Genomic DNA, 12,063 nt, shown 5'->3' on the forward strand with positions numbered 1-12,063 from the left:
GTCAAGGTTCGAATTAGATTTTAATTAGTTGGATTAAAGTACAATAACATTTTTATAGCATTGCTGCTAGTGGTGTAGTGCAGGTTATATGCAGGTATACCCACTTCTAAATTCCGAATATTTATGAATAATATTAATTTCATAATGATCCTCATGCTGATAAGTCAAGCAGACGTTGTTAAATGACAATACTGGTACACTTTAGAGTGAACAAACTATGCAAGACTAGTCTTATGTAACAGAGGGCGTTCAACTTTAGCCGGGCCGCTTTAAAAAAAAATTGGGGCATAGATTAACACTATACCCACTTCTCCAAGCACCACTACACCGCTGATTACTACCACATAACTGGAAAAAAAAACTTGACTGACTGTGAAGTTTTGATGCAACTTACATTTTTCAAGTTCTTATGTGTGTTAGTGTGGTTATAAAAGTTTGTGAGAAAGAAAGTTTGTGTTTATTTGTGTATCTATGTGTGTGTGTGTGTGAGCGTGCATGTGCATGCCCGCGCCCTTTTGTTGCACCAGAACTGAGCACAGTCTGGGCTGTTTGGTGGCGATGCGAAACAGACGTTTGTGGTCGTTGTTTCGGAGTGCTGTGACTTCCAAGAACTGCAGCTGTATTCAGTGACGGTGGAGTTTATTCAATGATTCACCTTCGTTTAACCGTTACATCGTGAATCTCATTTATCTCAAGTCTTTAAAATTTGTTTCACCACAAATTGCTCACAAAACACAATGTTATGGTAGCATTTGAGCTGGATTTGTAGGGAGCTTAAATTGGCATTTAGTATTTGCATGGCCTGTAGTCACTGTGAAAACTTGCACAGTCTGCAATGGAAAAACTGACTAGAAATCAGGCAAAAAACTGAAGTCTGGCATGCATGCAGATTTCCACAGCATCTATAGTGACTTACATGAGCCACTAGATGGAGGCAGTGAAAAGAAATTGTGCAAATGGATGTGAGGTCACACCTGTTGCCTTTATGAACAGAAATTCATTCCACTTGCAAGTGCCGTAATTAAACGTCACACAAACATAAAATCTTATATTATATACGTTTTGCTTTTGAGTTTGGTAAATTAAATGTTGTTTGTATTGTTTTTATATAGACCCAACAATGCAGTTTCATGCATTCTGTCATATTTTTTTACCAGGCGTGGCGTAAAAAAGAAACAAACCTGGGCATTGGGATATAAATTTACCTAGAAAATTTTATATTTGACCCAACAATGGGTTAAAACAACCCAGCATTTTTGGTTGAAACAACTGAGCATAAGTTAAAATAGGGTTTGTCACTTTTTGACTAAATACTGGGTTACAAATAACCCAGCATATTATGGTGCATTGTACTTAATAACTCATTTTGCTTTTTAAAGAAAAAGTGGTCTCCAAAAATGGTGCCCGCCAAATTTTAATATTTATGTATTCATTTTTTTAAAGCTTGGCTTCTTTTATGTATTTTAAACTATGATCATTAAATAAATGATGGATAAATGATGATGATCATGAACATATAATAAAATCAACAAGTAAAACAAAAATGTTTTGAGTAGACTATGTAAAATTCCAGAAAAAAAAATATTTTTGTATTACGGAAAATTTCTGTAATTTATTTTGCCGGTTATTTTACGGTATTTTTTTACAGTGATTAAAAAATAAGCCCTACAGATTATTTTATTCATAATTTTATACCCTTGCTCACAAAAAGGTTGAAGACCCCGGGCTAAAGATTAGATATCATGTATTGTCTGAACTAGCATACAAGCTCTGCACATTAAGACTCTTTTCAGGCTGATAAAATTTATTGAAAATATATCTTCACAGACAATGCTACATTTCAGTCGTACATCAAAGGATTATTTTCAGTGCATATATATTCAAAAAAATAACTGTTCACGGAGAGCATTGGATGCCCAATGTTCCAGTTATTACTTCATATTATAATAAATATATTTTCTTTGCATTGTAAAATTATTTAAATTCCATTTTTGTATTCATACACTAAATAAAAGGATGTATTCATTTTTACACATTTTTGTGTGCTATTTAACACATTATGTGTTAAAAACAACACAAAATGTGTTGTTTCAATAATAACACAGATTAAGTAGACACAAAATGTGTTAACACAACTTTTTAAGAGTGTAAATGAACTAAATCAAAACAACAATATACATAAAATAAATGGCAATAAATATGCCTACTGTAACATTCTTTTGAATAAACAAACATATTTCTGCTCAATATAAAATTTGCCAAATGTTGGTACAGAAATATAGTACGCTAACTGTGGCTTACACTGGGTCTTAAGCTATAGCTAAACAGAATCAGATTAAATATTAGATATTGATTTAACTTGTTTCAGATATATAAACTAGAAATTGGCTTCAGTTGAAGATAAGATCATTACGGGATGTGGTTAATGTCATCTAGGAACCAACTTCTTTTGGATGTGGTCTGTCCATCATTGATAGAGGAAGTGATTGTGTGTATGTGTGCGTGCGTGCGTGCGTGCGTATCAACGCAGCTTTCACCACTCCATCTGGATTATTATTTAATCTTCTTGTGTGATCTTCCTCTGTCCATAGTTTGACTGATCCAGAGCAAAACATTCTGAAACTCGCTCACAGCTTTGTGAAGATCATCTTGCGTCAGCTGGTAAAAAAATAACGAAAAGCATTAATAACAAATTAGTTATTTTTATAAAGTACTTACTTTGTCCACCTGATGGGCAGATCCATCTGCTTATGTCGTATTTAATAAATGAATGAGAGATGACCATTTGATAAATATAAAGCATTTTAATCTTTAAGTGTTTATAAAGAAGGACTTTTTACATCCCAGGCCCCGCGTAGTAGACAATATTTAAGGCCCCCTATACTTACAGTGTTTATCAAATAAGGGCAACAGTTTATATGTAATAAATCAGTCAATTTTGTTTGCCGAGGTTGCATGTGTGCGTTATGGTATGACATAAAAGAATTTCTGTGGAGCTGAGAAAAAATGATGTGTTTGGAAGAATTGCAAAGAGAAACTCCTTTGAGTAAAACTCCATGGATGTGGGTTGGTGTGAAACGAAACTCACTGTCGCGAGACGGAAAATCTGTCACGGCTACGGAAAAAATGTTCGAAGGAGAGCTCAGCGATGCGCTTTAACTCGAGAAATATAACCTGGTGTGTGAAATCTAGTCTCTTAATCTAATGATGAAATTATAGCATCAAAAATTTTATTGAAAGTAGTACATCACAAAAAATTGACTTAAGATGGCTTTTTACAGACTTTCACAGAGTAACATACAGTACAGTCTTAGGCCACACTGCTACTTTGTTTTGCAATGGTCATATATAATTATTTCTCAGTCTTTTAATAAGAATACAACCAGAATATTAAATAAAATAATAAAGTTCAAGTATTTAGTGAGATCTCCTTTTACACTTAAGATAAATAACAGGAACCTGTAGGCTCTCTTAAACCTAAATTAAATAAAACCCTAATTTCTAACTCGAATCTTATGACTTTAGGACTTCTTTACCTGGCACAGTCCTTTTTGAATGGCAGGTGAAAAGGTGATGTACCCCTTTAAATTAATATAACTCTGGCATAATTTTGGTCTTGTTTTAAAGAAGACACTTTAAAGTTTTACGGAAGTGTCTGGAGATGAAAATATTAAATAAGACAAAAATTGCTATAGCAGTTTAAATTTATTGTAATAAAAAAAAAATCAATATAGTAATATTTTATACATACAATTATCAAAAAATGTTGGTTTGCTGTGGGGTTTGCTGCATACTCTTGTCACAAATTAATAAATTACAGTCACTGCATTATTATTACTGCTAAAAGGTTTTGAAATATGAAAACTACATTCTTAGACCTTTCCAACAATAGTTTTGCGTGATAGATTAACATTTACATGAAAAATATTGAAGTAAACTCCGGTATCCCACTCTCGAACAGTGCCAGTTAGTGTGTTTAAAGAGGTCAAGATGTGTTTTTTTGCGAGAGAGGTCGGGTCACACTACATATTGACTTTTACCTAAAGAAGACCACTTGAAGAAAATATGTAAATTGTTCCTGTATTTTCTGTTTGTTTCATAATAAAGAGAGCGAAAAAAAATTAGGATGGTCATTGAAACTTTGCTAAAACAACAAAGCTGGTAGTGGTGGCATAAGACTTTTGCACAATACTGTATACCGGTGGTCTCCAACATGGTGCCCTGCATGGAGTCTTTGAATTGACCACCAAAGCACATTCTAGCCTCAATTTTAATATTTTTTATTGCATATTATTTATAGTAGCTTAGCATATTTTATGTATGTTAACAACATTTTAACTAATGATAAAACAATTTAACAAGTAAAATAAAATGGTTTTGAGTAAACTATATCAAAAAAATGACCCTCCAGATTGTTTTATCCATTGTGGCAGCCCTTGCTCACAAAAAGGTTGGAGACCCCTGCTGCATATCATCAGTTTCATGTAGGCCTACATCTAGATTTTTGGTTTACTGAGGCCCCCTTGTGGGCCCGCCCTGTTCTGCACTTGTGCTCACGCTGTGGTCTTGTGGTGTGCAGACCACTGGTGGTCTTTGGAGGATTCCAAGTGGTTTAGAGTTAATTGATAAATAAGTCAAAATTAACAAAATAATTAAAAGTAATAGCACAGACAATTAATTGACTAATTGATCAACTAATAACAATTAATGATGTAAACATCAATTTTATAGCATTTTTGATTTACTTCAATGAAGTTACGTACATTAAGTATTCGGTTAAGATTCGTAGCTTGAAAATAGTCAGCTCATTCAGATTATTTTTGTTTATTTTAGTAAAATATGATCACATTGACAGTCTAGCTATAAAGTCACTTTAAAACCATGTATTTTGTATCATATCTGCTGTTTCATGAAAATGCAAACACATATGTGACCCTGGACCACACAACCAGCCATAAGGGTCAATTTTTGGAAATTGAGATTTATACATAATCTGTAAGTTGAATAAATAAGATTTCCATGATGTATGGTTTGGATAAGACAATATTTGGTGGAGATACAACTATTTGAAAATCTGAGGGTGCAAAAAAAATCTAAATATTGAGTTAACGCCTTTTAAAGTTGTCCACATTAAGTCTTTAGCAACACATATTACTAATGATAAATACAATTTTGACATATTTACGGTAGGAAATCTTAATATTTTAATGATTTATGGCATAAAGGAAAAATCAATCATTTTGATCCATACAATGTATTTTAGCTATTGCTACAGATACACCTGTTTGACTTATGCCTGGTTGTGTGGTCCAGGGAAAAATATTCAGATGTAATGTCTCTTACCTTCTTCATTTTCTTAAGAGTCTCCCTTGCACATCGAGATGGTGTTTGTGGGCCTCTGTTCACCTGTGTCAGGAAACAAATAAGCAAGAAGAAAGATATTATTGTATGTGCTTATGGCAACACATACCGGCCTGATCCCCAACGTTCGTTTGGTTTTGGTAAGAAATTGTAAAGATGTTAATGAGGTCTTACACATCGATCCATGTCGTTCCTGAGTGTTTTGAAAGAATTCATAAAGGCTCCCGGTATTTGATGTGGGTGGTTCTTCAACAACTTTTGGAAAACATGTTCATCATAAATGTCCAGCAGTTGTTTGAAGTCAGCAATGTTCTAGCAGGATATAGAAACAGACCAAAGGTCAAAGGCCAGCCACAGATTCAATATTTTTGTAGACACATTTGGATGTCAAGAACGACTACCAATTATTATTTTATTATTATTATTATTATTATTATTATTATTATTTCTATTTTATTATTATTATTATTAGTAGTAGTAGTAGTAGTATTTCTATTATTATTATTATTATTATTATTATTATTATTATTATTATTATTATTATTATTATTATTATTATTTCTATTTTATTATTATTATTAGTAATAGTAGTAGTAGTATTTCTATTATTATTATCATTATTATTATTATTATTATTATTATTATTATTTCTATTTTATTATTATTATTATTATTTCTATTTTATTATTATTATTATTATTATTATTAACCTATTTTTTCATTCTGCATGACAACTGAATAGAGAAAAATGATACTGGGGTAAGTTGTCACAGGGTCCATAACTCATTAATTAGTTAGTATAGTTTAATATGTTTGTTTTAACTCCTGTATCTGTGAGTTTTACTATTTCAAATTTGCTAAGAGCATATAATATAGGCTACTTAAAGGGATGGTTCACCCTAAAATTTAAATTTTGTTATAATTTTTTCATCCTCAATCTGTATGATTTCTTTTTTTCTGGTGAACACAAAAGAAGATATTTTGATAAATGATGGTAAGCACACAGCTGATTGACTTCCATAGTAGGAAAACAAATATTATGGAAGTATTGTTATAAATGATGAAGAATATATTTTAATAAATGATGGTAGGCACACAGTTGACGGTACCCATTGAATTTCATCATATTTGTTTTTCCTACTATGGAAGTCAATGGGTACCATCAGCTGTGTGCTTACCTTCATTTATCAAAATATCTTCTTTTGTGTTCATCAGAAAAAATAAATTCATACAGGTTTAAAACAACAAAAGGATGAGAAATTATTACAGATTTTTCATTTTTGGGTGAACTATCCCTTTAATGACAAGTTCCCATTGTGACAACATGCCCCCCAAAAATGATTTTCCTAAGTAATAAACATGGAAATTGGAATTGCAGATGAGACGATAAGGTTTTGTACCTACATGTATGTATATGCAAAAAAATATTGTCTTACCTTAGAGCACTTTTTAAGTTTTCCCAAAATTCGTTTGGAGGCTCTGGTGTCCTTCTGAAATGAAAAAAAAAAAAAACATTGATGCATGCCATCTTCTGAAACCTATAAACTGTAATTGCAGTAAATCTTTGAATACTTACAGGTAGAGATTTGTGGATTTCTGGAAAGGTCTGCTGCATTTCTTTGATCATTGGTAATCGGATATTCTCCTTTAAGCACTCTTCCTGCTCGCGGCCTTGAGAGCAGCACAAGAAGGCACAAAGGGCAAGCAAGGTTAAAATCCGCATCCTACTGTATTCAGTTTCAGAGATGACTGACTCGTACTGTCTGTACAGTGACTTGGTGTCCTTTAAATAAGCAATGCTATGCATACCTTTTATACTGTAGCTCCATTCTTTCTCTTTTGAACATTTCTCGTGACTGGGTTTTTTTTACCTCAAATGCTGAGGATGGCGTTGCAGGCATTTTTCCTTGTGAGTTATGTCACCTGTGGTGTTTTGCGGTTTTTTACACTAGATACAGAACAGTAGGCTATACTGAAGCGATTACTGGACGGATTAAATCTAGGTTGCGAGAGCGTAAAATGTGCTCGTCATTGCATTCAGATCTGAAGTGCGCTTCCTTTGAAGCGAAAGAGGCGCTTTGAAACTGGAACAATATTGCAATGTAAGACATTTTAAAGCATAGCAGAGGAAATTATAAACAGAATAAAATAATTAATAATAATTTAATTTAAATATAATAATATTAATTAACATTAACATTAAACATTTATTTTTTACACCAACAATAGCAGTAAAACACAATAGCAATAGAACTGTCTTTTATGGCTATAAATTTGTTGGACACTTCCCTTAGGAAAAATCATGATTTTATAATAGACTAAAAGTGTAGTAATTTTGGCAGATTGAATACTATTTGTATTCACTGTAAAAAATACGCAGTATTTTTGTCAAATCAACATATATTTTTGAACAATTTTAAGTTGATTTTATAAGTCAAATTAAAATTTAAGGTTGAATTGACTTGCAAAACCAAGTTGATTTTAACTTCATGCTGCGTTTTTTTTTTTACAGTTCATACAACGAGCATGGTTGGTTCAACTATGCCATAAGATGGTAAATTTGTGGTTACTATACAGTAGGCTATGGTTTTACTACAAATAAAATTTTCGTATTAAGGGTAGTGAGCAACATGCACTGAAAAAAAAAGATTCATTCAATTTACTCAATTTTATTAAGGTATGTGGTCGCAATCAATTTATTTAAGCTACATTTAAACAAAAGTGTTTTTTTTTTGTTTAAATTTAGCTCAAATAAATTGATTGCGACCACTTACCTTAATTGAGTAAATTGAATGAATCATGTTTTCAGTGTGCCCAAAAGTCAATTCAACTTACTATTTTAAGTTTTGGCTGAAAAAAGATGATATAACTTATAAAATCAAGATGAAATTGTTTAACTTATTTTTTTTAAGTTAAAGTAATATAAACATATATATTGATTTGACAAAAATTATGCAAATTGTGTATCATCTGTTGCTCTTAAAATTATTAATTTCAAACAAAATAAATGCTAGTCTACACAGGCCAACTATGCATTCATTATATTTGGTTGTATTTCCAAACATCCAAACATTTGTTTCAAAATATGTGTAACTGTAAAGACTTTTCTCAGGTAGGCCTAAAAGGCAATAACTTATGTAATCGAGTTTTGACATGACATAACACCTCTTCCATAGGGCTTTACCACGTTCATAAATCAGGTCAGCACCTGCAAGACTCAGCAAAGAACTTAACCTGACCCAGAAAGTATTCTCAAGAGCTGTTTTGGGCTTGTCCCTTGCAACCAATAAGAGCTCATTCAAAGGTGAACAGTTACAATGATGAGTCAAAGCGCGTGAGAATACGACGTTCATTAATTACATAAAACGTGCTGCATTTGCGTTTATTTGTGGATCAATGGAAAAAATAACTGGTTTGATAAGAAAATGTCTGAGAAATCAACAAATTAAGTGAATTATAAGCATTTCGAAAAGATGTTTTGTGTTAGTTTTCAAAACTATCAATGCATTACAATCAATTAAAACATATTTACAACACTTAAACTCCAATGTAGGCCTACGTTAATTAAATTATTTCAGGAACTTTATTTCAAAAGTATAATATTAGTATAGTATTTAAAAAAAAAATTGTTCCTCACAAAAATAGCCACATTTTGATATTGCTCGATTTGAAAGGTGTAGCGACAATGTACAACTTCAAAGTCTCGTAACCTCACTGAGTTTAAGTTGTGGAGCCCTTCAAATTCTGAGTCATGAATCAAGAGAAAACAAAGCTTTCCAATATCAGTTGTGGCAGCTACCGGGGCAGCAATTTCAACCACAAGATCTGATAACATCAAGGTGAAAGTTAAAAATACCCAGACAGTTAAGATAGAGAGAGAGATAACTTGCGTTTATTCATTTGCTATTTTTGGAAAATTTCCCAGGGTTTTGTGCGCGTGCGTTGAACCGGTCACACAATAGACACAGGGAAACATGACTCGGTAAATTCCCGCTGGCTGTGCAATCCGTCATTTCTCATGAAACATGCGCGTGCGCACAGGTCTGTTTACCTTGAACAGGTGTCATGAGAACCATTCACCTGCATATAATAGCCAGCATGGATTGTGATGTCCATTGTTGCGAGTGTTTTCCGGGGAATTTCACAATACTATAAAAAATTCCTTCTAACAAGTCAAAAAAAGTTGAAATTAGGCTAAACTTAAACATTTAAGTGCTTCAAGGTTTTTTTACAGTGTACATGTGATGACAACCCAATAAAACCTTGTGAGTTAAAGTTTCCTTTAATATGATTGGGTAGCTTATTGTTATGGCAAAGCCTTAATGTTCCAAACTGTGCAAGTTCATTTAATAACAAATTTAGTTAGTTATAATTTGCAGTAATTGTTGAAATTTAGTGAAATAATCAGAAACAATTTTATGATACTTTTTAATTTTTTTATTTATTTTAAATAAAGCGTAAATACATCTCAATGCATAAAGATAAACCAACTGTAAAAAATACAATATATTAATATATAACAATATATAATATACTTCAGAGCATTTGCAAGATATAGATAATTCGTTTATTTTCGTTTAAAAAAGTTTATTTTTAAGCAAACTGACGTCTTTAACAATGCTTTTATAATGCATTTACTTAGCAGTGGTCTGGCTTAGGATGTGTAGCCCAAGTCAGTCACAAAATTATTAGCCACAAGCGTGACTTTACAATACACGGCATGAAAACATTTCCATGTCATTTACAAAAAAGACTGAGACATAACACTCAATAAATATATATAGGCTATAATAAATAACTCAATAATAAATATTTCTTTGCATATTGAAATAATGACATTTTAGAATATTCAAGTACAAATGATGAGAGCTTCAAACGCGTTTTCTTGCTGTGCAGGATTCGTAAAGGTAGTGGAAGAGAATATCCGTCTCTCCGACTGCTTTGTTCCGAGCTTTTGTCACATCCTGAGGTAAAAACGGATATTAGCGGCATGCAGACGCACAATACAAAAATAAATAAATAATAAATTGAATAAAATAAAAAACAGTTAAAAAAAACATAACATCAACTTACCCCATACAAAGCCCTCGCTTTTCTGTATTTATCTGTGAATTGTTTAACATGCTCATGTTCTGAATAGTCCTTTTTCTGTAAATAAAAAGAACGTTGTAAATAAAAAGAATAACGGTTGTTATTTCAGTTTTAAAACTATTTTTTTTTTTTTCAAAAAATTTGAAAGTAACTGCTAAATCGAATAACGATTGTTGAGCTGGTTTACAATTTTAAACTCCTTCTCATCAGGTAAATCGAATAATGGTCATTAAGCTGATTCACATTTTAAACTAGGCTACTTCTCATCAAGTTAAAATCGAATAATGGTCATTAAGCTGGTTAACTTTTTGAACTAGCCTACTTCTCATCAAGTTAAAATCGAATAATGGTCATTAAGCTGGTTAACATTTTAAACTAGCCGACTTCTCATTAAGTAAAAATCGAATAATGGTCATTAAGCTGTTCCACATTTTAAACTAGCCTACTTCTCATCAAGTTAAAATCGAATAATGGTCATTAAGCTGGTTAACATTTTAAACTAGCCTACTTCTCATCAAGTAAAAATCGAATAATGGTTCTTAAGCTGGTTAACATTTTAAACTAGCCTACTTCTCATCAAGTAAAAATCGAATAATGGTCCTTAACCTGGTTAACATTTTAAACTAGCCTACTTCTCATCAAGTAAAAATCGAATAATGGTCGTTAAGCTGGTTCAAACAAAAACATTTAAAACTTACACAATGTGGTTCCAAATCTTTTGCGATCCTGTGCAGATCAGACCTCACGAAACCAATACTCGGGTAGTCCCTGTCTGTGGGATGTTCCTGGAGGATGTTCTCTAGATAGTAATTAAGGATCATTGCGTTGATGCAGCACGTGTCTTCTTGCTGGATAGAGAAATCAATTTAGTCAACATCTTTTATAACTGAAAATAATAACAGATAGGGCATTACATGGAAACAATTTATTTAAAGGTGTTTTAATTTAAACACATACTTTCATCATCTCGCTGGTTATCACTGGAATCAGTCGGGTTTCGTGGTCTCTGTCACTGCTTTGTGCCTGTGTGGGTTAATATGCATGGTTATTATTAAGCATTTCAAAAAAAAAAAAAAAAAAAAATTCCGAACAATATTATATTATTATCCATGTGTTTTGACTAATCTAAATGTGTTTAAAGATCAATCAAACAGCAGCGCATTTATTCTTAATTTTGTTGATGAAAGCTTTTAAATAAAACGTTAACGAATAAAACAAGCTGAATTACATTCAAATCAAACTTACTTTTTTAGTCATCACATTTAGGTTGTTCCAGGACGCGGCGCTGTCCAGTGGTGAGGGGCGCGGACGCATCAGGTGCATCGCCTCCCCACACAATGCGCACCAGCACATCAAAGCAAGCAGTGCAACGCAATTCATAGTGAAAGCAGAGACGTCCTGTGATCTTTTCTCTTGTGTAGATTTATCTTCTCCGCAGGTTTGATTTCGAGTGATGTCGTGATGCTTTTATATTCTCCTGGTTTGGTCCACATATTGCAGTTACGTCACTGTGGTATCGCCTCTTTACCTTTGGCGTACTCTCCCCCCCAACCTCAGCACCTGAGTTTATCAGGTCAAGCGGATCTCTGAATAACCATGCTTCGTATTCGC

The 12,063-nt window shown here is 32.6% G+C and overlaps 2 protein-coding genes across 2 annotated transcripts; both read right to left on the minus strand.

Annotated features, from left to right (window-relative positions):
* Positions 1-2,120: 2,120 nt before the first annotated feature.
* il26 (interleukin 26) lies at positions 2,121-7,131 on the minus strand. Its single transcript, XM_065290120.2, has 5 exons — positions 6,938-7,131; positions 6,798-6,851; positions 5,536-5,673; positions 5,344-5,406; positions 2,121-2,658 (listed from the first exon to the last, which is right to left on the minus strand). The coding sequence occupies exons 1-5, from the start codon at positions 7,082-7,084 to the stop codon at positions 2,554-2,556; spliced, it is 507 nt and encodes a 168-aa protein (XP_065146192.1). The 5' UTR covers positions 7,085-7,131; the 3' UTR covers positions 2,121-2,553.
* A 2,652-nt stretch (positions 7,132-9,783) lies between these two features.
* il22 (interleukin 22) lies at positions 9,784-12,006 on the minus strand. The gene is made up of 5 exons (XM_065290119.2): positions 11,698-12,006; positions 11,410-11,475; positions 11,151-11,300; positions 10,435-10,509; positions 9,784-10,325 (listed from the first exon to the last, which is right to left on the minus strand). The coding sequence occupies exons 1-5, from the start codon at positions 11,830-11,832 to the stop codon at positions 10,233-10,235; spliced, it is 519 nt and encodes a 172-aa protein (XP_065146191.1). The 5' UTR covers positions 11,833-12,006; the 3' UTR covers positions 9,784-10,232.
* Positions 12,007-12,063: the final 57 nt, after the last annotated feature.

This window comes from Paramisgurnus dabryanus, chromosome 1 (assembly GCF_030506205.2).
Source record: "Paramisgurnus dabryanus chromosome 1, PD_genome_1.1, whole genome shotgun sequence".
Taxonomy (NCBI): Eukaryota; Metazoa; Chordata; class Actinopteri; order Cypriniformes; family Cobitidae; genus Paramisgurnus; species Paramisgurnus dabryanus.

Bases quoted from the DNA above. Each gene is read 5' to 3' on its own strand.
- il26 (XM_065290120.2), bottom strand. From the start codon at position 7,084: ATGCGGATTTTAACCTTGCTTGCCCTTTGTGCCTTCTTGTGCTGCTCT. The intron at 6,852-6,937 runs GTAAGTATTCAA...TTTTCATTTCAG, and splicing joins AAATCCACAAATCTCTACCT to AAGGACACCAGAGCCTCCAA. The intron at 5,674-6,797 runs GTAAGACAATAT...ATATCCTGCTAG, and splicing joins AACTTAAAAAGTGCTCTAAG to AACATTGCTGACTTCAAACA.
- il22 (XM_065290119.2), bottom strand. From the start codon at position 11,832: ATGAATTGCGTTGCACTGCTTGCTTTGATGTGCTGGTGCGCATTGTGT. The intron at 10,510-11,150 runs GTAAGTTTTAAA...TTTTATTTACAG, and splicing joins AAGATTTGGAACCACATTGT to AAAAAGGACTATTCAGAACA. The intron at 10,326-10,434 runs GTAAGTTGATGT...TTTTTACCTCAG, and splicing joins AAGCGAGGGCTTTGTATGGG to GATGTGACAAAAGCTCGGAA.